Here is a 26,580-nt window from a genome sequence, read left to right on the forward strand (position 1 = left end):
TGCCAGGCAGTGCGAGTGGAGGCAGGCAGATATCTGCACTGCCTCTTTCCTGCCAACAAGTGAAACTGGAATGAATGCACAGCGATTGTGGAGACTGGGTGTGCTCATATTAATGAGAGGGCACAAGTTGATGTGTTTCTGCAGTGTGACACTGACCCCGCAGACCAGACTAAAGCAGGTGAAACAGGCAACAATGCACCAAATTCACTCCCCGGAGCAGTAAAGAGGAGTCAGAATCAGGTTTAATATCACTGACACATCATGGAATTTTTGTTTCATGGCAGCTTTACAGTGCGATGCATAGCACGGTAGCGTAGTGGTTAGCACAATGTTTACCCAGGTTCAATTCCCACCACTGCCTTAAGAAGTCTGTACGTTCTCCCCATGACTGTGTGGGTTTCCTCCAGGTGCTCTGGTTTCCTTCCATCGTCCAAAAACATACCAGTTAGTAGGTTAATTGGTCATTGCAAATTGTCCCATGATTAGACTCAGTTTAAATAGGGGATTACTGGTCGGCGTGGCTCGAAGGGCCAACAGGGTCTATTCTGTTCTGTATCTCAATCAACAAATAAAAAATAATAAAAATTATAAATTGAAATATATATAAACAATTAAATTAAATCAATAGTGCAAAAAGAGAGTCAGCTTGAATGCTCTTTTCTAAAGAGGGGTGAAACTACCCCAGTCTTTATATGTCAACCTGACCACTAAGGAATTCTGCAAAAGAATATCATGTCTCCTCATGATAGGAAGAACAAGGAGGCTTTGGGGGGGGGGGGCAGGGGGTGCAGAGGAGATTTGCCAGGTTGCTGACTGGATTAGAGAGCGTGTCTTATGAGGAAAGGTTGAGTGAGCCTGGGCTTATCTTTTCGGAGTGAAAGAGATGAGAAGTTACTTGACAGGTGCATAAAATACGAGGCATAGATCGATCGGATATCTGGAGCTATTTTTCCCAGGATGGAAATGGCTAACTAGGGGGCATAATTGTAAGGTGACTGGAGAAACGTATGGGGGGAGGGGGGAAGAATGTCAGAGATAGGATTTTATACAGAGAGTGGTGGGTGCGTGAACATACTGTTGGGTGTGGTGGTACAGGCAGATATAGTAGGGACACTTAGAGACTCATTGATAGGCACATGAGTGTTAGGAAAATGGAGGGTTATGTAGGAGGGATTAACCTTAGAGTAAGCTATAAAGTTGGCACAACATCGTGGGCCGAGAGGCCTGAACTGTTCTGTGTTCTATACAACAGTGAAGTAGTGGTGATGGTTTGCTTATGCAACCAGACAGAATGGTCTTCATGGTATGCCTGTAGAAAACTGCTTGACTCTCTGTTGATAGTCTCCTGCATTCAGGTTCTTTCTCTGATGCTGTTATAGTTACTATTCTACAGATTTGCTGAGTGCACCACGGGAAAACAAATCCCAAGGTTGCATACGCACTTGGAACTTTATTGAACTGAGTCTTTGGTGACATACCAAATCTCCTCAGACTCCAAATGAAATACTGTATAACCGTTGGGTGTGTCTTCTTCGTAACTGCATCGATATGGCTGGACCAGGATAGATCTTCGGAGAGGCTGACACCCAGGAACTTGCACTGCTGGCCCCTGCTCCCTGGGTGAGCAGCAGAGGTGAAGGTGCGTGCACGTTATCACACTTACTTGTGCAGCTCCCGCTCCTTCTTCTTGCGCCGAATATTTTCCTCTTGCTTTTTCTTTCTCTCCTCCTTTAGTTTCTGTCGCTTCTCTTTCTGCTGAAGCAGCTGCTGGATTTCCTCCTCTGACTTTTCAACTGCGATAAAGGATCAAGCACATTCAGATTCAGATTATTGTCATTTAGAAACCACAAATGCAATGCCGTTAAAAAATGAGACAACGTCCCCCCAGAATGATATCACAAAAGCACATGACAAAACAGACTACACCAGAAAATCCACGTAAAGTTCGGCAATCCCCAATCCAGAGTCCGGAGAGGCTGCCGCGTATTAATATCGCGCTACTGTCTTAGCACGTTCCCCGGAAAGGAGCTCCAAATCCACCAGACAAACAAGACCAAAAACTAAAGCTACAAGACCAAACACCACCATTTCCAAATATTAAGATGTTTACAAAAATCACAATTCATTCTTTCTTGTCTTTGATCTTGTCAATGATTTCCAAAGCATCCAGTACTCAGTTGCCTGATTTCACTGCAAGTCTTTTGAAACATTTCCAAAGGTGTCAGCCCAGTGCACCTACCACCATCTCCAATGCCAGGTGGAGTTGTGTCACTGGTACTCACCAAATGAATGGTACATCACTTCTCCACCACACACCCCCTCCTCAATCTTCACCAACTCCAGGGTTAAGCGGGGACCAATCTACGAGAAGAGAATTACACAGGCACACAGATTAGCAGTGATACCTCCACAACTGAAACTCCTTGGAGAGATACCATGGGTATTCAGGGGCGTATCACATTGAGACCGCACAAGACTACTAGATTGGAATGCAAGGATCTTACTCTCTGATTTTTTTAACCACTTTTGTATGTAGTCCTGAAGTTCCAATTGGACCTCTACTCTTTCTAACGTTTAAGCATTCACCATGAATGTTTTTTCTCAGCAATATTTTTATTGTTTTTTTTAAATCAAGAAAGCATAGTACAAAGGAGGCTTGTGCAGTACATAACAGATGTGCAATTTGTGCAATTCACATCTATGAAGGAGATGCACCCATAGTACAATCATGCTTTGGTTGCCTCCCTGCCCCGAACCACCCTTCCCAATTCCCATCTCCAAGCCATCATTGCATTAGCAAAAAGAGTTAAACAGAACCTTTATCCCCACAGAGCTGCATTGGTATAGAGAAGGTGTATTTTCCTAACACGTAAACTGTTGTATGTTTACATGTCTGAGTTCGTAGAATTTTACCGGAGAATGCTGAAAGTCAGGGAGTTGTGTGCAGAGGAGAGGGAGAAGGGATGAACCTTTAGTTTGGCTGGGAATTCTGAAAATATTCAAGAAAGGGTCCCCACACCTTTTGGAATTTTATGTCTGAATTGGGAGTTGAATAATGGATCTTCTCAAGGTATAGACAGGACATGATGTCCCTAAGCCACTGAGCATGGGTGGGCCCAGCAGCATCCCTCCTCCTGAGCAAGACTGCGCGCCTGGCCAAAAGAGAGGCAAAAGACAGTGTACGACGTTTGGTCGGACTTAGGTGCGTGTCCCCCTCTCCGGAGGTGCCGAAAAGTGCAATCAAAGGGTTAGGTTCCAGATTGTAATTAAGTATTTGGGATAGAGTTTGGAAAACATCTTTCCAGTATTTTCACCATGAGTGGTTGATTGAAGTGGTTCAATTGGGACGGCACGGTAGTGCAGTGGTTAGCACAACACTTTACAATATCCACAACCAGGTTCAATTCCTGCTGCTTCCTGTAAGGAGTTTGTGCGTTCTCCCCCTGACTGCATGGGTCTCCTCCCACAACCCAAAGATGTACCAGTTGGTAGGCTATTTGGTCATTATAAATTGCCCCAGCAATAGGCTAGGATTAAATTGGGGGAATTCCGGGTGGCGTGGCTTGAGGAGCCTATTCTACACTGTGTCAATAAAAATACTTCATCAGAATCCTTCTGTCCGGATGAAGGGTTTCAACCTGAAATGCTGACTGTTTATTTCTCTCCATAGATGCTACCTGACCTGCTGAGTTCTTCCAGCACTTTGTGTGTTAATCTGGATTTCTAGCAAATGCAGAATCTCTTCTGTTCTCTGTGCATTTTGCCGAATTCTTTAAGGGCTCAAAATGCAATCATTTAGCCAAGTTGACAGCAAACAGAAATGAAAGTGTATTAATAGAGACTACAGACACTTTGCTGAGAAGGAAGTTCTTGTTATTTCAGAAGGTTAGACAAAAAGGAAATGTAGGTGGATTCAGTACACTGGGGAGAAATTTTGGTTCAGAAGATGAAAATACAAAGTCACTTTGGTGGATACAAAAAAAAGTAGCTAGAGTCAATAGTGGCAGTAACCCACACACTCTGTGATGATAACGCGTTGGACAAGGTAGAAATTAATAATTCGGCCTTAAAGAAAGACACTGTTATAATTGTGGGTGACTTGAATTTTCATACAGATTGGACAAATCAAGTTTAATGATTAACAGAATCAATGGAGCAGAAAGCTCAAGAAGAGATCATACAGTATGGCCAAGTGAAATAGGAATTGATATGAAAGAAGAGGGGAGTAACGAATTAAAAGTATTATATATGAATGCACAAAGTATGAGGAATAAAGTAGATGAACTTGAGGCTCAGTTGGAAATTGGCAAGTACGATGTTGTGGGAATAACTGAGACATGGCTTCAAGCAGACAGGGCCTGGGAAATGAATATTCAAGGATATACATCTTATCGAAAGGACAGACTGACTGGCAGAGGGGGTGGGGTGGCTCTGTTGGTGAGGAATGATATTCAGTCCCTTGCGAGGGGGGACATAGAATCAGGGGATGTAGAGTCAGTATGGATAGAACTGAGAAATTCTAAGGGTAGAAAGACCCAAATGGGAGTTATCTACAGGCCCCCAAACAGCAGTCTGGATGTAGGGTGTAAGTTGAATGAAGAGTTAAAATTGGCATGTCGCAAAGGTAATGATACAGTTGTCATGGGGGATTTCAACATGCAGGTAGACTGGGAGAATCAGGATGGTACTGGACCCCAAGAAAGGGAGTTTGTGGAGTGCCTCCGAGATGGACTCTTATAACAGCTTGTACTGGAGCCTACCAGGGAGAAGGCAATTCTAGATTTAGTGTTGTGCAATGAACCGGATTTGATCAGGGACCTGGAGGTAAAGGAACCATTAGGAGGTAGTGACCATAATATGATATGTTTTAACCTACAATTTGAGAAGGAGAAGGGAAAATCGGATGTGTCAGTATTACAGTTGAACAAAGGGAACTATGGAGCTATGAGAGAGGAGCTGTCCAAAGTTCAATGGAACAATACCCCAGCAGGGAAGACAGTGGAACAACGATGGCAGGTATTTCTGGGAATAATGCAGAAGGTGCAGGATCGGTTCATTCCAAAGAGCAAGAAAGATCCTAAGGGGAGGAACGGGCGGCCGTGGCTGATGAGGGAAGTAAAGGACAGTATAAAAATAAGAGAAGTATAACATAGCAAAGATGAGCAGGAAACCGGAGGACTAGGAAGCTTTTAAAGAGCAACAAAAGATTTTTTTAAATGCAATACACGGAGAAAAAATGAGGTACGAAGGTAAACTAGCCAAGAATATAAAGGAGGATAGTAAAAGCTTCTTTAGGCATGTGAAAAGCAAAAAAATAGTTAAGACCAAAATTGGGCCATTGAAGACAGAAATGGGTGAATTTATTATGGGGAACAAGGAAATGGCAGATGAGTTGAACAGGTACTTTGGATCTGTTTTCACTAGCGAAGACACAAACAATCTTCCAGATGTAATAGTGGCCAAAGGAACTAGGGTATTAGATGATCTGAAGGAAATTTATATTAGGCAAGAAACTGTGTTGGATAGACTGTTGAGAGTCTGAAGGCTGCTAAGTTCCCGGGACCTGATGGTCTGCATCCATCAGGAGGTGGCTCTAGAAATCGTGGACACATTGGTAATCATTTTCCAATATTCTATAGATTCAGGATCAGTTCCTGCGGATTGGAGGGTGGCTAATGTTGTCCCACTTTTCAAGAAAGGAGGGAGCGAGAAAATAGGGAATTATAGACCGGTTAGCCTGATGTCAGTAGTGGGAAAGATACTGGAGTCAAATTACGACACATTTGGATAGCAGTAGAAGGATCAGTCCGAGTCAGCATGGATTTACGAAGGGAAAATCATGCTTGACTAATCTTCTGGAGTTTTTTGAGGATGTAACTATGAAAATGGATAAGGGAGAACCAGTGGATGTAGTGTACCTGGACTTTCAGAAAGCTTTTGATAAACTCCCACATAGGAGATTAGTGGGCAAAATTAGGGCACATGGTATTGGGGGCAGAGTACTGACATGGATTGAAAATTGGCTGGCTGACAGGAAACAAAGAGTAGCGATTAACGGGTCCCTTTCAGAATGGCAGGCTGTGACCAGTGGGGTACCGCAAGGTTCCATGTTGGGACCGCAGCTGTTTACAATATACATTAATGATTTAGATGAAGGGATTAAAAGTAACATTAGCAAATTTGCTGATGACACAAAGCTGGGTGGCAGTGTGAAATGTCAGGAGGATGTTATGAGAATGCAGGGTGACTTAGACACAGGCTAGATGTGTGGGCAAATGTATGGCAGATGCAGTTTAATGTGGATAAATGTGAGGTTATCCACTTTGGTGGCAAGAACAGGAAGGCAGATTACTATCTAAATGGAGTCAAGTTAGGAAAAGGGGAAGTACAACGAGATCTAGATGTTCGTGTACAGCAGTCAATGAAAGCAAGCATGCAAGTACATCAGGCAGTGAAGAAAGCTAATGGCATGCTGGCCTTTATAACAAGAGGAATTGAGTATAGGAGTAAAGAGGTCCTTCTGCAGCTGTACAGGGCCCTGGTGAGACCCCACCTGGAGTATTGTATGCAGTTTTGGTCTCCAAATTTGAGGAAGGACATTCTTGCTATTGAGGGAGTGCAGCGTAGGTTCACAAGGTTAATTCCCAGAATGGCGGGACTGTCATATGTTGAAAGATTGGAGCGACTGGGCTTGTATACACCGGAATTTAGAAGGGTGAGAGGGGATCTGATTGAGACATATAAGATTATTAAGGGATTGGACACGCTGGAGGCCGGAAGCATGTTCCCGCTGATGGGTGAGTCCAGAACTAGAGGCCACAGTTTAAGAATAAGGGGTAGGCCATTTAGAACTGAGATGCGGAAAAACTTTTTCACCCAGAGAGTGGTGGATATGTGGAATGCTCTGCCCCAGAAGGCAGTGGAGGCCAAGTCTCTGGATGCTTTCAAGAGAGAGTTAGATAGAGCTCTTATAGATAGCAGAGTCAAGGGATATGGGGAGAGGGCAGGAACAGGGTACTTACTGACTGTGTATGATCAGCCATGATCACAGTGAATGGCGGTTCTGGCTAGAAGGGCCGAATGGCCTACTCCTGCACCTACTGTCTATTGTCTAAGTAACGTGATTAAGTTTAGCATGGTAACATGAGAACACTATTACAGCAACAGCAAACCGGGCTCAATTCCCACCGCCATCTGTAAAGAATGTCCACACTCTCCCTGTGACGTACGGCTTTCGTCGTGTGCCTGGTTTCTTCTCACAACCCAAAGATGTACCGGTTAGTAGTTTAATCAGTCACATGGGTGTAAGAGGGTGGCACAGGCTCGTTGGGTTAGACGGGCCCATTACCGTACTGTATCTTTCACTAAAAAGAAATAACGGCAGGATCAACTAATTGTCTCATTGTAAAGGATGCCCCAGGGGAAGAACGATTGTAACGTAACATCTCACATTCCATTTGTGAAAAACTGAAGATGAAGATAGTAGCTCCACACACAAGTATTGTCAATGATACTAAAACTCCGATCATCCAGCACGTTCAGGACTATGGTTGGGCTGGACTGATTTGAATCTCCAGACTATCTCGACACCCCATTAATTCATTATTTTAAAAAAATGTTAATCAGTTCAATAATACGTTTTCCTGTGAACCAGATAAATTAAATGGGAGTGTTAAAACCGGGGGCCCTGTGAGTTGAAAGAGAGTGGGGGCAACTGGAAAAGGAGCAGCCAATGTCACCAAGCGAGCCAGACGGCATTTGTAAACGGTGCATTATTGGAGTCTGCACAAAGAAAAAGTTAAAGATGACCCTTTTTTATCAGATTAACATAGAAGCAAACAGTGAAAATGTATCGCTTTGTCTCAACAACCAACACAGTCAGAAGATTGTGCCGGGGGACAGCCTGCAAGATAAATGTGGACTGTCAGAGCAGGTTAAAAAATAAGATGTTTGATCAGCGCCTGTGTGACCACTTAATGAGATACTTTATAGTTTTCAACAAAGACTCCACGAGAGACTTGAACAAGCCCTGGTAAAATAAGGAGGTCATGACATCAAAAAGAAAGGAAATGCGATGAAGATTAGCAGCAAACTAGAGTTAGGTGAATTGTTTTAGAAATACCCAAAGACGACAACAAAAAAGGAGAACACAGATTTACAAGCAGTTAAGTGATATAAACACAGACAGGAAGAGCTATGATTATGTAAAGAGGAAGTGAGTAGTAAATGCAAACGATTGCCTGTCAGAGAATGAGACTGAGGAATTAGAAAATAAGAAAACAGAAGTCACTTTGAATAAGTATTTTGTATCTGTCTGTAGATTTGTTATTGAAAGCAAATGAGCAATAAAAGAGCTTGGAGCAAAAGGCAGGGTGGAACCTAACATGGCCAAACTCAAGGCTGGCAAGTCACCTGGTCTTCATCCCCTGCTTTTTACTATCTTCAAAGACAAGGCTGCAAAGGCAGTGCATGAATGCATCTTCCAAAACTCCCTGGAGCCTGGGAAAGGTTCAGCAGATTAGAAAACAACAAAAATAATATATCTATTGGAAAGAGACACAGAAAACATACTCTCGGTGGGATGGTTTGGGGAAATTCTGTGCTCATCAATTGGAAAACCATTACACAGCTTTGTGGAAGAGAGATCGCCTCTGTTGGATCTCCGTTTAACCTCTGATCCTTAGGGGTCTTCTGGGAGTCAGAAAGAGCAAGCGTTCTTAATTCCAAGATTTCAGTTTATTTTAGAGTACATACAAACACTAAGCAAACTAAATAGAGAGCCGAGAAACGATGCTGAGAGGGGAAATGATGCTAAGGATTGCAAGACAAAGGAATAAATTCAGCACTTCTGAAAAATCTATCACTTTTATAGATAAGAGAAATTCCTTAGATAGAGATAAATTGGTTAATAGGTTACATAATTAAAACAATTACGTCACGCGAGTAACGTGCTAATACTTAGCCAATGAAAAGTGAAAAAAGTGATGAACCGCTAGTTTAGCTGCTATACCAGTGCGCACGAAAAATACAAGAGTTTGTACAAATCTAATGAAAAGTATTACCTAAAAAAACAGGCAGTGGAGATAATTCCTCTGCTAGTCGCACCTTATTCCTTAGCCGATCCAGAGTATATGCATTGAAATGTAAAATCCGGAATCCGTTCCTGAACAATCTATCAAGCTTCATACCCAAGTCAGCAGGGTATGAGTGGGGGACAAACTGGCTGTGTCTGAGAAGAACACGGACGCTAGCACTGACTGAGCTCTGCCAGGGTTGTACAAAATCACTGAGAGGCTGGAATCTGAAGCAGCAAACAATGTGTTGGAAAAATTCAGCCAGTTGAGGAGCATCTGTGGGAGGAAAGAACTGTCCACATTTCACATTGAAACCCTGGATTAGGACAATTTCACTTCTTCCATTAATGCTTCTCGAACCACTGAGTTCTTCCAGAAAATCACTTGTGCGCAAGACCTACTGACCTCTGTGAGCCGAATGGCACTCTGCTGAGCCTTGATGTTCCCGCGGCCTGCGTAAGGCTGCGGTAACTCGGTTACGTTGTGCTCCCCATCCTGCTCCGCCTCGCTTTCCGACAGATTGGCTCCTCTGCAAATGGACACAAAAATCACTGACACAGACAGACCCAATGCAGGACGAGTGGGGATACAGTGAGGGAGGGCGACCGTGTCCTGCTACATGAAAATAAAGTTCAATTTTATTACCAGCAATATGTGAAAGTGGGGGGCATCGTAATACATTATTATTATGCATAGTGCACACATTAATAAAGAGAGCATTCTTATAATTAACCGAGCAACACACAGACATAATGCTTGAAGAACTCAGCAAGTCAGGTGAGGGATCTCGGTGAATTTTCTGATCCCCGGGTTCTTTAAGGACTCCATGAATGAGGGAGAACGTGTTGCTTCATGATCACTTATTTTAAAGTTTAAACAAAGGAACAGAAACAAAGCACGCGAAACCAAAGGAACAGAGACAGAGACAAAGAAGAAGATAACGCCTTTGCAAAAACCGGCACTTCTGTATGTCAGACAAGACCAGATTCCTAAAACAATTAATGACCAATTAAGGCACATAGTCAGCTCGTATGTACTAATACTTAGCCAATGAAAATGTACATAACTGCTAAACCACACTGCCAGCAGGCAGAGAAAAACATCACATTGTGAAAAATATACGAAATTTGATACAAGCAGGAGTAGGGGGAGACATTACTGGAAGTTAGAGAAATCGACGCTCATGCCGCAGGTTGGAGGGTACCTAGTCAGAATCTCATGCCTTCCCCTCCTCCTACCTTTGCATTCAAACTATTGCCACCTTCCTTTCCAGTCCTGAAGGGTCTCAGCCCAAAATGTTGACTGTTTATTCCCCCCCCCACAAATGTTGTCTGACCTGCTGAGTTCCTCTCGCATTTTGTTTGTGTTGCTCAACACTTCCAGCATCTTGTTAACAGTAAACGAGTATGAGCACACTCATTAACGAAGAACAAACCAGCATAGAAGCCTGAACTTATACATGTACAGTAAACATGTACAAATAAGACAACTAGGTGAGCTGAATCAGTACAGTCCAATCAGAAACCTTGTCTGTAACAACTTATTTGATTATTGATACTAATCCATTTGCATCCTCAGGTCATATTACTTGGTTTTCCTATCCCAGTACCTGTCCAACCACCTTTTAAATGTTGTAATTCTATTCGTCCCCATCACCTCCACTGCAGTGGTTTCAGGAGAAGAACGAACTAATGAAAGAGTTCAACTCCGCGGTAGAAGGATGTGGCCATCTTTCACAGTGCTTTTACGGGTGTGTGTGAAATGCAAAGTCACACAACTCAAGCAGCTCCTGCAGTTAAAGAACACGACTGGGTGACCACGTAAACCACTCAGATGCCCCCTGAGAAATGACCGCATCAAACGACATCTATGAGGATGGACAGGGCAGAAATGCTGCCAGTGGGATGAGGTGAAGTGTAATACGGGGGCAAAATCGAAAAGGGTGATGAATACAGGAAGGTGTTTGAATGCACACAGTATACGGAATAAGGTAGATGATCTTGTGGCACAGTTAGAGTTTGGCAGGTATGGCGTTGTGGGCATCACTGAGTTGTGGCTGAAGGAAGATTAGGGTTGGGAGCAAGGATACACTTGTATCAAAAGGACAGGCAAGTAGGTAGAGGAGGTGGGGTGCTGCTGTTGGTAAAAACCAAAATTAAATCCTTGTAAAAAGGTGATATAGGATCAGAAGATGTAAAGTCCTTGTGGGTAGAATTAAGAAACTGCAAGGGTAAAAAGACCCTGCTGAGAGTTACATGCAGGCCCCTGAACAGTAGCCAGGATGTGGGATATAAATTTCACTGGGAAATAGAAAAGGCAGGTAATAATGGGAACGGTACCATTCTCATGGGGGATTATAATTGTGGGTAGATTGGGAAGATCTGGTTGGTTGGTGCTGGATCTCAAGGGAGGGGATTTGAAGAATGCCCACAAGGTGGCTTTTAGAGAAGCCTGTGGCTGAGCCCGCCAGGGGAACAGCAATTCTAAATTGGGTGTTAATGTAGATTTGATTGGAAAGCTGAAGATAAAGAAACTCTCAAGAGACAAGGATCACAATATGGTAGGATTCACCCTGCAGGTTGGGAAGCAGAAGCTAAAAATCGGATTACCAGTATTTGAGTGGAGTAAAGGGAATTATAGAGGCATGAGAGAGGAGCTGGCCAAAGTTGATTGGAAGGGGACACTAGCAGGGAACAGCAATGGCCGGAGTTTCGGGGGCAATTCAGAAGACGCTGGATAGATACATCCCAAAGGCGAAGTATTCTAAAGGGAGAATGAGGCAAATGTGGCTGACAAGGGAAGTCAAAGGCAGCATAAAGTATCGCAAATGTTAGTTGAAAGTTAGAGGATTGGGAAGCTTTTAAAACCACCAGAAAGCAACTAAAAAAATAAGGAGTGAAAAGATGAAATACTAAAGTAAACTAGCCAAATATATCAAAGAGGTTACCAAAAGTTTTTTCAGATACAAAAAAAGAGGCGAGAGAGGATATTGGACTGCTAGAAAATTACGCTGAAGAACTAATAATGGGGACAAAGAAATGGCTGATGAAATTATAAAGTATTTTACAACAGTGTGGAGGACACTGGCAGTATGCCAGGGTGCAGGAATGAGTTTAGTTGCAATTACAAAGGAGAAGTTACTTGGGAAGCTGAAAAGACTGAAGGTATACCATAGAGAGAAGATCGGCTGAGTGGCAACTGACAAAGAGTTAGAATAAAGGGGGCCTATTCTGGTTGGCTGCCAGTGACTAGTGGTGTTCCACAGGGGTCAGTCTTGGGACCACTGCTTTTCACATTATACATCAGTGATATTGGATGATTGTATTGATGGATTTATGGACAAGTTGTAGAGGATACTGTTACGCCTGTGGCCCCCTCCTTTTTGAAAATCGCAGGATCGCTATTGATTCGAGTCAGGAGACCCAGGAAATGAGAGAGAGACACGCAGATTCCTCAATGTTTGGAATGTTTCCTGGGCCTCCGAGATACAAAGCCACGGAACAGGTCATTGTCTTTTGGAGACGGAATTGTGTATTGAATGCTGTACGATTCATCGAAGCCTCCCCCCCAGGCAATGAACCGAGGGGGGTTGGTGGAGGGATTGCATCATCTCAACCTGATTGACATGAGACCCCGTGAGTCAGGATAAAAGAGGGTCTGTGGGCACAGCCCCTTAGACGCACCAGAAGAAACGCTAGTGATCCCGTATTAGCGAAAGCCGGTGGGAAGGCCACGTGCGTCCTTTTCCATTTGCCTCGGAATTGGTGGGGCCTTTACCACGGAAGCCCGGCTTTAGCTAACCACAAAGGGGAAATCAGCCCCCAACGACTCTCGAAGGATTGACATCATAAAAGGAATGGGCAAGTTCTAAGCCTCCATCTCTCTCTCCAACCAAAAGCTGCAACTTGAATGAACTTGAGTGACTTTTATATTTCCATCGGACAATACATTATCCCCTAGACAACGATAGAGCTATTTCTTATTGACTATTATTATACCCACGCTTTTAGATTTAGTATTGACGACGTATATTATATGTATGTTTGCATTGATATTATTTTTGGGTATTTTTATCAATAAATACTGTTAAATATAGTACCATCAGACTTCAACGGACCTCTCTATCTTTGCTGGTAAGTGACCCAGTTACGGGGTACGTAACAACACAAAGATAGATGGAGAGGCAGGTAGTGTTGAGGAAGCAGGGGGTCTGCAAAATGACTTGGACAGATTGGGAGAATGGGCAAAGAAGTGGCAGATGGAATACAGTGTAGGGAACTGTACGGTCAGGCACTTTGGCAGTGGGAATAAAGGCATAGATTATCTTCTAAATAGGGAGAACATTAAAAACTGAGAAGCACAAAGTAATTTTTTTCAATCTTAGTGTTTTTTACATTGTGTTTTTTGCCCAATCTTTCTTGTTTTTTTGTGCGGGGAGGGGGATTGGGGGGGGGGTCGATGTGCCTGTTCCATTTTTGTTCATCCTTTTGTGCTGGGAGGGGGGATTTGGGGTCTTGTTGATCATACTGCTTTTTCTCTTCTTACGCGGTTTCATGGCAACCTGGAGAAGAATATTTTCAAGTTGTATACTTTGATAATAAATGAACTTTTGAACTTGGGAGTCCTTGTGCAGGATTGTCTACAAGTTAACTTACAAGCTGAGTTGGTGGTGAGGAAGACAAATGCAGGTCACAAGGAAAACACATTAAACATAAAATTGAACACAATTTTTACAAGAAAGAATACGATTAAAAGAAAACAAAGTCCATTTCAGAGCAAAGTGGTCATAGTCTAGTGATTAGGGTTTTGCCAGTTGGCGTCATGGGTAGAAAGGCTGGTTAGTGAAGAAAGCTTTTTGTGCGCTGGCCTTCATCAGTCAGCGTAATGAGTATAGGAGATGAGCAGTTGTTTCAGGTATATAACACGATGGGGAGGCTGCACTTGGGAGCATTGAGTATTGTTACAGTCACCCTTTCTAGAGAAGCAGCCATTAAGCTGGAAAGAGTGAGTAGGGGAATATGTTAGCATGGCTGAGTTACAAGGAGATTAGGCAGGATAGACCTTATTCCACAGAGCGTAGGAGACTGATGGGTGGATTTATATCAATGTATAAAATCATGAGGGGTGCAGATAGCATGAATAGTCTCACTTTTTTGCACGATTGGGAATCAAAAACTAGAGGATATGGGTTTAGGTGAAAGGGGAAAAGCTGAAAAGAGACCAGAGGGGCAAATTCTTCACATAGAAGGCGGTGTGTAAATGGAACGAGGTGCCAGAGGAAGGTACAGCAACAATATTTAAAGACAGGTTGGACAAGTACATGAATAGGAAAAGTTTAGAAGGATATTGGCCACATGGGATTAGTTTAGAAGGGCAGCATGGTTGGCACGGAGCAGACGGGCCAAAGGGCCTGTTCCTGTGTTGTTTTTCTATGTGACTATAACAACCATTGCCTTTGGGTAAATGTGTGCCAGAATGCAAAGGTGGAACTTACTTCACCAGCAGATCGCTGATGTCTTCAAACTTGCTCATGTTGGGGAACTTTTCCTGTAGCAGCTTCTTTATACCCCTGCTCATCCCAACAGGAACCACCTTGATGGAGCTGCAGAGAAGACTCAAGTTATTCCTCAGTAAAACCCAGGGACACCAGCAGGAGGCCATTCAGCCCCTTGAGATGTTACACAGGGACAGCAGGAGGCCATTCAGCCCCTTGAGATGTTACACAGGGACAGCAGGAGGCCATTCAGCCCCTTGAGACTGTTACACAGAGCCAGCAGGAGGCCATTCAGCCCCTTGAGATGTTACACAGGTACAGCAGGAGGCCATTCAGCCCCTTGAGATGTTACACAGGGACAGCAGGAGGCCATTCAGCCCCTTGAGATGTTACACAGGGACAGCAGGAGGCCATTCAGCCCCTTGAGATGTTACACAGGGACAGCAGGAGGCCATTCAGCACCTTGAGACTGTTACACAGGGACAGCAGGAGGCCATTCAGCCCCTTGAGATGTTACACAGGGACAACAGGAGGCCCCAATAGGACTGATCTTCAGCCAGGCTCGGTTTACCCAGCAGTGATTTCTGTACACCCTGGCTCACCAAAACTCTGGCCCAAGTGGATTTGAGGATTTCCACGGAAGTGCGCAGATCCCCAAATTGTTCACATTATTTGAGGGTGGGAGGCTAGAGTGTTCCAAGTCACTGGAGTCTCCAGGGTCTATTCCACCTGCATCACCATCACTTAACCACTCTTCCAGTTGGTTATGACCCCCGCAGCCACTCCCCCAGAATCACCACGTACACAACAAGCCTTCACACTGCCGAAGAGAACAACCCTGGATCTCCAACCGCCTCCCACACCCCACAGGTCACTTACTTTTCTCCAATCCACTGTTGATTGGCTCCGGGACTGTGTATTGATCCCTCCCCCCTCCGACTCCAGAGAAGAATGCCATTTCTCCCCCTTTCCCACTCATTCCTAACCCACCGTCAACCTGCGGACTCTGGGATCTTACTTACTAGTGCCGGACTTCAATCAGGTGTGTGGTGAGGTCATAGTTTATCAGGACACAGCGCTTGATGGTATTTAGGCTAACCTGTATGTGGATACAGAAGAGCAGCGTAAAAAAAGTGGCACCAAAAAACACGCAACTTTTAGCTGAACACATGAACATAGCAGGAAATCTGCAGATGCTGGAAATTCAAAGAACACACAGTCCTGACGAAGGGTCTCAGCCCAAAACGTCCACTGTACTTCTTCCTATAGATGCTGCCTGGCCTGCTGCGTTCCACCAGCATTTTCTCTGTGTTACACTGAATCTACTGGTTTTTTTCTTTGTTACTATGAACTTTTTGCAAATTTGTCAAACATGGATTTCTCTTCCATCAAACCTTCATCTGTTTGATAGTATAATTTTGTAAACACCCTGCCACAGCACGATAGTCATGTTTCTAAGAAACCTCAAGCTGCGGGAAGTTGGGCTCTAGCACAGCAGGCTGCAGTTGCCTTCAAAGTGCACACTTGAATAGATCTTTCTGATAATGCTAGAGCCACTGCAGTTAACAACATGAGAAATAGTGTTTCCTAATCAATCAATTTTGTTACACCCTATTCACATTAGAACAGATCTACTATCAGTACCTCCTCAATCATGGGTTTCAGCATTTTGGACTAACTGAACATTATTTCCCAATCTCTATCTGGCTGCTTTTTTGAAGTCATCTTATAGCTTCAGTTTCCAACTTGTCTGGAACCTCTGGGAATTCTGGTTAATCACATCCAATGGACCCACTGTCTCGGCAGCCTTTACCATTGTGGGCCATTGTGTCCAGGAGACTTGGAAACTTTATTCCTGTTAGTTTTAAATAATAGTTGTTTCTCTAATAACAGCAATTGCTTAAAAGTTCCTCTTTCCCTACCACCCTCTGCTTTTCTATCGTCATTCGGGCTGACTTTACTGAGAAGATGGTTACAAAATAATTAAATTTAAATCTCTGCACTTCTCCATTTCAGATTTTTAATTCCCCAGTCACACTTCCTAAGGCTCGTAGAGTCACAGAGCAATACAACAGGGATGCAGACCATTTGATCCATCCACGGTGCCCAATTTCCTGCATTTGGCCCATATCCTTCTCAGCTCTGCCCCTCTACATATCTACCCAAATGTTCAATTCTATTAGACACTTAAAGTTTATTAATTTACACTACTGGACCTGCCTTAAGTATCTACTTTAGCTATTGCCTATAGAAATTAACTCATCGAGTTATAGAACACTACAGGACAGAATAGGCCCTTCAGCCCATCTAGTCTGGTGTGGTGGATATGTGGAATGCTCTGCCCCAGAAGGCAGTGGAGGCCAAGTCTCTGGATGCATCCAAGAGAGAGTTAGATAGAGCACTTATAGATAGCGGGGTCAAGGGATATGGGGAGAGGGCAGGAACAGGGTACTGATTGTGTATGATCAGCCATGATCACAGTGAATGGCGGTGCTGGCTAGAAGGGCCAAATGGCCTACTCCTGCACCTACTGTCTATTGTTCATATTGAACCATTAATCTACTTGGTCTAATCTATCTGCACCCGGACCATAGTCCTTCACACCCCTCCCATCCATGTACCTACCTAAATTTCTCTTAAATGTTGAAATCGATCCTGCACCCACCATTTCCACTGGCAGGTCATTCCACAGTCGCACCACCCCGAGTGAGAAAGTTCCCCTTAAACATTTCACCTTTCACCCTTAACCCATGAACTCTAGTTGTAGTCTCACCCAATCTCAATGGAAAAAGCCTGCTTGCATTTACCTCATCTATACCCCTCATAATTTTGAATACCTCTATCAAATCTAGGGAATAAAGTCCTAACCTATTTGACCTTTTCCTCTAACTCAGGTCCTCGAGTCCTGCTACCATCTTTGTAAATTTTCTCTGTACTCTTCCAATCTTATTTACATCTTTCCTGCGGGTAGGTGACCAAAACTGTACACAATACTCTAAATTAGGCCTCACCAATGTCTCAGACAACTTCAACATAACGTTCCATCTCCTGCACCCAATACTTTGATTTATGAAGGCCAATGTGCCAAAAGCTTTCTTTGTAACCCTATCTACTGGTGACACCACTTCAAGGAATTCTATGGATTGGTATTCCCAGATCCCTTTGTTCTATCACTCACTGTGCAAGCCCTGCCCTGGATGGTCATACCAAAGTGCAACAGCTTGCACTTGTCTGCATTAAATTCCACCCCATTTCTCTAGCTGGTCCAGATCCTGCTGCAAGCTTTGTTAGTATTTCTAGCTGTCCACTATACCCCCAATCTTGGTGTCACCCACAAACCAGATTATCATCCAGATTGTTGATACAGATGAAAACAACAACAGACCCAGCACTGACCCCTGTGGCACACCACTAGCCACAAGCCTCCAACCAGAGAGGCAATCTTCTACCACCACAGCCTGGCTTCTCATGCAAAGCCAATGTCTAATCCAATTTACCACCTCATCTTAAATGCCAAGTGTCTGAAGTCCATGTAGACAACATCCACTGCCTTACCTTCATCATCTTTCCTGGTACCTTCCTCAAAAAACTCCACAGGATTGGTTAGACACAACCAGCCACGCACAAATCCACGTCAGTCCCACCTATCTAATACATCTGGTCCTTTAGAAAACCTTCCAATAACTTTCCCACAACTGATGTCAGGCGCACTGGCCTATAATTTCCTGGCTTATTCTCAGAGCCTTTCTAAAACGACAGAACAATATTAGCTATTGTCATGTGACGAAGGATATACTTTAAATATCTCTGCTCGTGCCCTTGCCATTTCAGTACTAGTCTCCTGCAGGGTGTGAAGGAACTGTTTTTAGATTATTTGCTACTTTACACTCATACTTTATTTTTGCTTTCTTTGTATTTTTATAGTCATCCCTTGCTGGTTTCTAAATATTTCCCAGCCTTCTCTCTAACTTTCAGTAACCTTCACAAACCAAATAACTTCTCTTTCAGTTTAACACAAACATTAATTTCTTAGCCTACATAGATGCTTCATCCTTCAAATATACCCTTTCTTCTTCATTGATGTATACCTCCACTAGGGTCTAGGACACGTCTTACTGTAAGTTCACTGCTAACATCTTGCCCAGCCACCACTGCTGATCTACCACCTTGCTTAGGCAGGTGTAGCTTTTTAATCCACCCTGCATCAGTTTTTAACCCACTGGAGTTTCAACCACAGCATCCTCTGCTGAGACTCCATCACTCTTAAGGAGCAGCCTAGAGGGAAGAGAGGACAGGTTCTGGCGGGGACCTTAGCAGACGGAAACACAGTCGCCAATGGACAACAAAAGCAATCAGTACTAGCAAGTGGTTGTTGTAATGTCAGCTCAAGAGCCTCTGATTGTCTCCCTTCTCTCTCTCTTGAAAAGGACACTTACTGATCCCAGTATCACTTCACAAAACCAGCTACAACTCCAACTTCCAATTGCCTAATAAGCACTCCTGGCCTCTCTTCAGTAACCTCCTACCTTGTATTGTCAAGAATTAGCACCCCTGGCCCCACTTCAAACCCCTCTGTAAGACCCTACCTTGTAGACATTTATTGTCAAGAATAAGCACCCCTGGCCCCATTTCAAACCCTTCTGTAAGATCCTACCTTGTAGACATTTATTGTCAAGAATAAGCACCCCTGGCCCCATTTCAAACCCTTCTGTAAGATCCTACCTTGTAGACATTTATTGTCAAGAATTAGCACCCCTGGCCCCATTTCAAACCCCTCTGTAAGATCCTACCTTGTAGACATTTATTGTCAAGAATTAGCACCCCGGCCCCACTTCAAACCCCTCTGTAAGATCCTACCTTGTAGACATTTATTGTCAAGAATTAGCACCCCTGGCCCCACTTCAAACCCCTCTGTAAGATCCTACCTTGTAGACATTTATTGTCAAAAATAAGCACCCCTGGCCCCATTTCAAACCATTCTGTAAGATCCTACCTTGTAGACATTTATTGTCAAAATAAGCACCCCTGGCCCCACTTCAAACCCTTCTGTAAGATCCTACCTTGTAGACATTTATTGTCAAGAATAAGCACCCCTGGCCCCATTTCAAACCCCTCTGTAAGATCCTACCTTGTAGACATTTATTGTCAAGAATTAGCACCCCGGCCCCACTTCAAACCCCTCTGTAAGATCCTACCTTGTAGACATTTATTGTCAAGAATTAGCACCCCGGCCCCACTTCAAACCCCTCTGTAAGATCCTACCTTGTAGACATTTATTGTCAAGAATTAGCACCCCTGGCCCCACTTCAAACCCCTCTGTAAGATCCTACCTTGTAGACATTTATTGTCAAAAATAAGCACCCCTGGCCCCATTTCAAACCATTCTGTAAGATCCTACCTTGTAGACATTTATTGTCAAAATAAGCACCCCTGGCCCCACTTCAAACCCTTCTGTAAGATCCTACCTTGTAGACATTTATTGTCAAGAATAAGCACCCCTGGCCCCATTTCAAACCCCTCTGTAAGATCCTACCTTGTAGACATTTATTGTCAAGAATTAGCACCCCGGCCCCACTTCAAACCCCTCTGTAAGATCCTACCTTGTAGACATTTATTGTCAAGAATTAGCACCCCGGCCCCACTTCAAACCCCTCTGTAAGATCCTACCTTGTAGACATTTATTGTCAAGAATTAGCACCCCGGCCCCACTTCAAACCCCTCTGTAAGATCCTACCTTGTAGACATTTATTGCTGGGAATAGGTTCTGGAACATGGTGGCCATGAGTTTGATGTGCATGCCACCCCTTCCAAAGTTGTTCAGCACCAGCAGAGGGTGGTGGGTAAACTGGCTCTCATGCATCCGGTGCCTCTTCAGTGACGACACAATATCCTTCACCAAAGAGTACTGGAAAACACAAGGACACGAGAAATCTGGGAAAACCACTCACTTTGGTAAATTTGTGTATTATCACAGGTACAGTGAAAACCTTTGGCTTGCATGCCATCCATACAGATCATTTCATTACAACAGTGCACTGCGGCTGTACAAAGGAAAACAATAACAGGATGCAGAGTAAAGTGTTACAGTTACAAAGCGCAGTGCAAGGCCATTACAAGGTCCTCCAACCTTGTCATGGCTTGGAGGCTTGTGTGCCTCAGTGACCCAGAGAGTTATGTTGGCTGCAGTCAAGGCATAATGCTTTGGCTCTTGGTAGGGTCACTCATGCCAAACAGGTCAAAGGGTAGAGGCCAGACCAAGAGTGGTCCACTGGCCCTCCAGCTTCAGGAGCTCAGGGCTAACAACCTTGACTGGTAAAATAAAGTTGTTATGGAAACTGCAAAGAAGAATCCTTCTACACCTGAGTGTAATGGTATTCCTGACTCACCACCCGGAACACACGACTGACTGCAGTGAAAACCGACAGGAAGCTACCGAAGGAACCAGACCACCACCAGAGATACAAGGCCTTCATTACTGCCCTAAACGCCAGTGGCATAGCAAGCAGCAACACCATTACAAGGTAGTTTGTGAGGCTGAGGCCGTGTTACAGCAAAATCAGTGACATGGGGTGACCTTATGGATTTTTGGCTTACTCTACCCCAGTTGGCCCCGTATGTTCAGTTGTGAGGTGTACTGAGGGTTGAAATCAGTAGGTTATTGATTCTGAGGGGATCAGAGGATATGAAGATTCGGCAGGAGAGTAAAAGATCATTGTGCAACCATTGGGTGTATGGCAGTGCCAGACAACAGAAACTGCTTCTCATGTTCCATGGAGTTGGGGTTACTCTTCCAGGAAGGCGAAAGGGAGTGAAGAACCAACTTGAGGAGCTTATGGAAAGGCAAGAAATTGAGGGACCGGACTGTTCACTGGACAAATGGGGTTTTGAACAGGTACTGCATAATTGGCTCAAGTAATAAAGATTAGATTTATTTAATCATACTTGTATCAAAGCATACAGTGAGATGTGTCATTTGCGCCACTGTTTTGTGACGTGCTGGAGGCAGCCGCAAGTGTGGTCACACTTCTGCCGCCAACCCAGCACGGCCACAGCTCAATAACGTTCAGCCATGGAGTGTCCTTCCTTAAGTTTCAGAATTGGTACTTGGTGTGGGGGTGGGTGGGGTAGGGTAGGGTATGAGGGAGGCAGGTGTAGCCCAGAGAGATGAAACAGAGAGAGGAGCATGAGGTTGGGAGGAATAAAGAGTATAATGGAGGAAAGGAATGGATACAATGGGGGCCAGGTAGCTGGACTGGGTGAAATGGGCCCTGGGATTGGTTTGCAGCTTGGGACAGGACGGGGGTGCCAGACTGTGTTGGAGAGTCCTAATGCCCCTTCAATATTCATCTGGGCCAGCCCCAGAGGACGTTAGGGCTCACTGGAACATGGGCCTAAATCAGAGGTGGTTACCTGGCAACGAGGTTTGTGGCAGCCCACAAACAGGGATAAACACAGGCCGGACACAATAGTAGGACTGGGTAATAAGACAAATAGAACATAACGTGTTCAAGTTCATTGTCATTCAATTGTATAGATGTATATTGCCAAACAAGACAACACTCCTCCGAACATTGACCTACGTCAATGAACAGGATGCACTGAGTTCTGATTTGTCTATCAGGGTAATTTTATTTTGAATGCAAAGCAGCACAAACCCAGGGTCCTTCAGCCCAGTGATCACAATGCACCCGCCGGTCCCTACTCACCACATCTGTAGAAATCTGAGACAGCAACATAAAGTGACCACTTGAGAGAAACTCTTGAGCATGCAGAGTCCAACAAAACTGAGCACACTCACCTGGCAAACTCTGAACGTCAGCGTGGGGCCTCGTGGCAAACGAGCCAGTTTCTGGGAGTTGGGGTAGGGAAGAAACAAAATACCAGTCAGTGATCTGAAAACAATGCTGCCCGTTTATCAGAAAACCCTTCAGCCAACCCTGGCAACAAACTGTGCCCGAGAGGGGCGCGAGGCAACTTCTTCCCGAGGCTCCTGCTAATCTGTTTTTGTGAACGGACGCCCAGTTGGGGTGAACTCACTACAATCTGCAGTGCTGTTTGACAGGCCGGGGAGAAGGCAGCTGGGACTACAGTACTGTACAAAAGTCTTAGGCACATGTATATAGCAAGAGCGCCTAAGACTCTTGCACAGTGCTGTATTTGTTAGTGTGGAGCGGAGAGCAAGTTTGTAAATCTGGAGGGAGCAAAGGATGTCGGGAATGGCGAAGGTTGAGTGGCGTGGATGCAGACCCACCCAGCCCTGAGACACCAGGCAAGTTAATTCCAAACAATTGGTTTACTGATCATTACAGAATGTCTCTCTGATGCTTCCTGCTCCCTCCCCTCTCCCTTTCTCTTTTGCCAACCGTGGTTCCCCTCTCCTTGCCCCCTTCTCACTCTCAGTCCACAATAGAGACCCAAATCAAAACCAGGTTTGTCATCACTCATATGTCTCATGATTTTTTTTGTGTGGCAGCAGAACATGCAATATGTAAAACCACTACAGTACTGGGCAAAAGACTTGGGCACCCAAGCTATACACACGTGCCCAAGACCTTTGCAGAGTGCTGTATTCTGGGGTGCTGAGCAGGAACAGAGGTTCTTCACAACCTCTCCGTTGGACTGGTGTCAGGTCACTCTCCTGCTGATAGGAGGAACAAGGATGACATTTGCAGAAGGGATGAGCGAGGGGAAAACAGTTCGAACTTCACCTACTCACCAGGTTTACACTTGCTGGTGATTTTGTAAAAATTAAGAAGTGCGTCACCCCAAGCGGTCCAGCCACCGAGACAAAATCCTTCAGCAAATTCTTCTTCCGTACCTGAAGAACAATTTTAGGAAGAAAATGAGTCCAAGTTGTTTTGTAACAGCATTGCTACTGGAACAACACTGGCATTATTTTTTTTCCCCTTACAGTAAAATACCACTCCTACTTTAATATGATCAGTAGTTTCTTGTGTGACCCACATCAACTTTTAATGAACTGTGATCGCCTGTAGCTCATTATGTGGGACATCGCTTTAAAAACCTGGAGAAAGGAGTCTCCCCACCCTCCCTCTGGCTCCTGAACATATCAGATAACCGTCAGAACTCATCAATGCTGTTGAGCAGAGCAGAGGGGTTATGGTGCTGAGTAGGATACTGAAGTTTGAATGGTGTTGTTGGAAATGGTTGTTCTTTATGCTTTTAATAAGGTATTAATTGAATTAATGTTTTTAGCAAGCCTGAATTTGTAGTTTCACTCCTATACAGCTTGTATTTTTTACAACATGTAATGTTAGGTGGTTTATCATCTTACTTTGTTCATTGGCTAAGTGTAAAACATGCCATACCTGTATGTCTTCCAATGGGCCCCTCCCTTATCTTAGGAATTTGCCCTCATTTCGGTATAAAAGTGTCTGCCTCTGCAAAAATCGCCATCTCAGTTCCTACTCAACTGTGCTCTGTGCCTGCTTCCTTGTCTTAAATTTCCAATGAACAATTGTGAAGCAGCAATTTCCCAACCCGTTCTTGTACTCTTAAAAGAACCTGTGCATTAAAAATCACAGGATCCGACAGTGTTCTGCTGTGCCTATAATATCCTGGTAAGAGTACTGAGCAGAGACTTCCCACACTGGCATTGCCTAACCTGCTTCGTCGTTGTCCGGTCGCTGGCCAAATTGGATGACCGTCTCACTTAACACAAGTTGTTGTTAGCTGATCAAGCTGTTTACTTCCCATTCCAGACTGCAAACAGTGAGGTCTAAGCACCATTGCCAGTGGCACTCTGACCCATCTAATTCTATTACTTGCTTTGAGTGAGTTAACCAACCTCTCAACCTACACGGACCAATTACCCTCCAACCATAACCCTTACTGTGTGCGGTAACTTTCTACGTGGGATCAAATACCTTTTGGAATTCCAACCACATTACATCCATTATCCACTCTACCTGTGACACCCTCAAGGAACGTTAATAAATTTGTCAAAAATGATTGCCCCTTCACAAACCACGTTGCCCACTTGCCTTGGGATTTTCCACTTACACAATAATGGATTCTAGTGTCTTTCCAGTGACAGATATTCAAAATTCAAAGATTGAGTGGACTTCCGGTAAGATGGCGATTGCTTAGCTGCTCCGAACTTTTGTTCCGTTACTGTCGCTACCTTTGCACTAAATGTCTCCATTTTATAAAGCTTAGTTAGGAATTATTTCGGTATCTCTTACTTGCCTGTGAATATATCTAACCTACAATGTCTAGCAAGAGTTCTAAATCCGGGAGAAAAGAAACTACGACCTCGTCGGACGTGACGATGGAGGCGCTTGCAAATCTCCGAGACGAAATCTTAAAGGAAATTAAAACCGCTTTCAAACAGTTAGAACAGAAACTGGATCGGATCAACGATAAAGTGGACAAACATGCTGAACACTTATCTCGCATCGATTCGACTTCTGAAGCTTTAGAAAGTCGGGTTCGATACTTGGAGACTCTCTGTTCCAGCTTAGAGGAAAAATCTAATAAACTTCTTTCCAAAATGGTGGATCTCGAAAATCACAGCAGACGCTGCAACATCAGAATTCTGGGATTACCAGAGGCAACTGAGAAGGGGTCAACCGTGAAGTTTTTCGCCGAGTTTCTCTGTGAGATATTCGGGAAGGATCTGCTTCCAAACCCGCCTGAGCTCGAACGGGCACACAGAGTCTATGTTTCCCCCAGAATTCTGGGCACCCGTCCGCGACCAGTAATTTTGTGTTTCCATCAATACCAGGTAAAACACAGTCTGATTGTGGAGGCACGTCGCAGAGGCTCTTTTTCTTTCCAGGATACAACCATTCGCTTTGTGGAAGATTTTGCACCCCAGACCTTAAAGATGCGCGCTGAGTATAAAGGCGTAATGGAAGTGCTTTTTGATCGTGGTTTCAAACCTTCCTTTCGTAATCATGCTGACCTAAGAATCAAGTTTAATACCGGGGAATTCAAGTGGTTCAAATCAGCGAGGGAAGCTGAAGCGTTTGTGGCAAGTCTTCCAGCTATCCAGTCATCTTCGGAATCTGATCGGACCTCCTAAAATGGTGGATAAGTACTCCTCGTAGTAAAATTACTTTCTCTGGACTCGGAATTCACTTGAATCACTCAGACATTATTCACTGAAACTCTAAAGGCTGTTGACAATCTCTCCCGGGATTTGGTGTGTGTGTAACCTATTTTCACCTCTGTATAACTTTACCTACAGAGTTCTACAACTAAATCTAACTTGTTTTGGAGGTTTGAAGTCTTTAGTGAAGGCCTCCCTGTTTGTCGGTTCACAGTTCAACTGCTGATTTATTTTTCCTCTGTTTTAAATACTTATTTATTTTATCTTTTTCTTTTCTTCATCCCCTTTTTTTTTCCATTCTCTGAATGTTTTTTTCTCCCTTCTCGGTAAACGGTTGATAAATACTCGTCTTGAATTTATAATTTTCCCCTTCCTCTTTTTTTCTTTTTCCTTCTTACCTTTTTTTTCCCTTTCTCTTACTTTATCCTTCTATAATATTTCACGGGTAGGTTAGTTTTGGTTTTCTTCCGATTTTCTCTGTATTAAGTTGTATATCTCGGCAGAAGGTGTTCCAATCTGTAGTTATGTTTTCTAGTGCATAAACTAGTTACTGTTTGTTATAGCATTTATACGGAACTGCTGTCAATGACACAGATCTGGAAGTTGTATTTGGGTTAATTTTTTTGGTAGAGCTAGCTACTTGTTTTGGTAGCCGTCTAGTTTTGGGTTGTGTGGGTGGGGTGGATTTTCCAGTTCCAACATTTCTTTATTGTTTAGGATATGTTTATATTTTGACCTTACGAATCTATGTTTACATCTCTGCTCCCAGACTGCTATTGTACCGCTTGATTTTTTATATGCCTGCTGCCTTTTATGCATTAGTAATTGATAATGGCTAGTGCACTTAAATTTGTGAGCTGGAATGTAAAGGGACTGAACCACCCTGTTAAAAGGAGGAAGGTATTCTCACATATTAAACAACTCAAAGCTGACATTGC

The 26,580-nt window shown here is 43.9% G+C and overlaps 1 protein-coding gene across 1 annotated transcript in view; it reads right to left on the reverse strand.

The window, feature by feature from the left end:
• Positions 1-26,580, reverse strand: part of LOC140739675 (uncharacterized) — a 91,544-nt gene that overhangs the window by 54,767 nt on the left and 10,197 nt on the right. Inside the window, 8 exon segments of the mRNA XM_073068047.1 lie at positions 1,664-1,793; positions 2,283-2,361; positions 9,480-9,603; positions 14,569-14,676; positions 15,591-15,667; positions 20,303-20,473; positions 22,367-22,417; positions 23,285-23,386. Coding sequence (XP_072924148.1) covers positions 1,664-1,793; positions 2,283-2,361; positions 9,480-9,603; positions 14,569-14,676; positions 15,591-15,667; positions 20,303-20,473; positions 22,367-22,417; positions 23,285-23,386 — 842 coding nt within the window.

The sequence above is a fragment of the Hemitrygon akajei genome, chromosome 16 (assembly GCF_048418815.1).
Source record: "Hemitrygon akajei chromosome 16, sHemAka1.3, whole genome shotgun sequence".
Lineage (NCBI taxonomy): Eukaryota > Metazoa > Chordata > Chondrichthyes > Myliobatiformes > Dasyatidae > Hemitrygon > Hemitrygon akajei.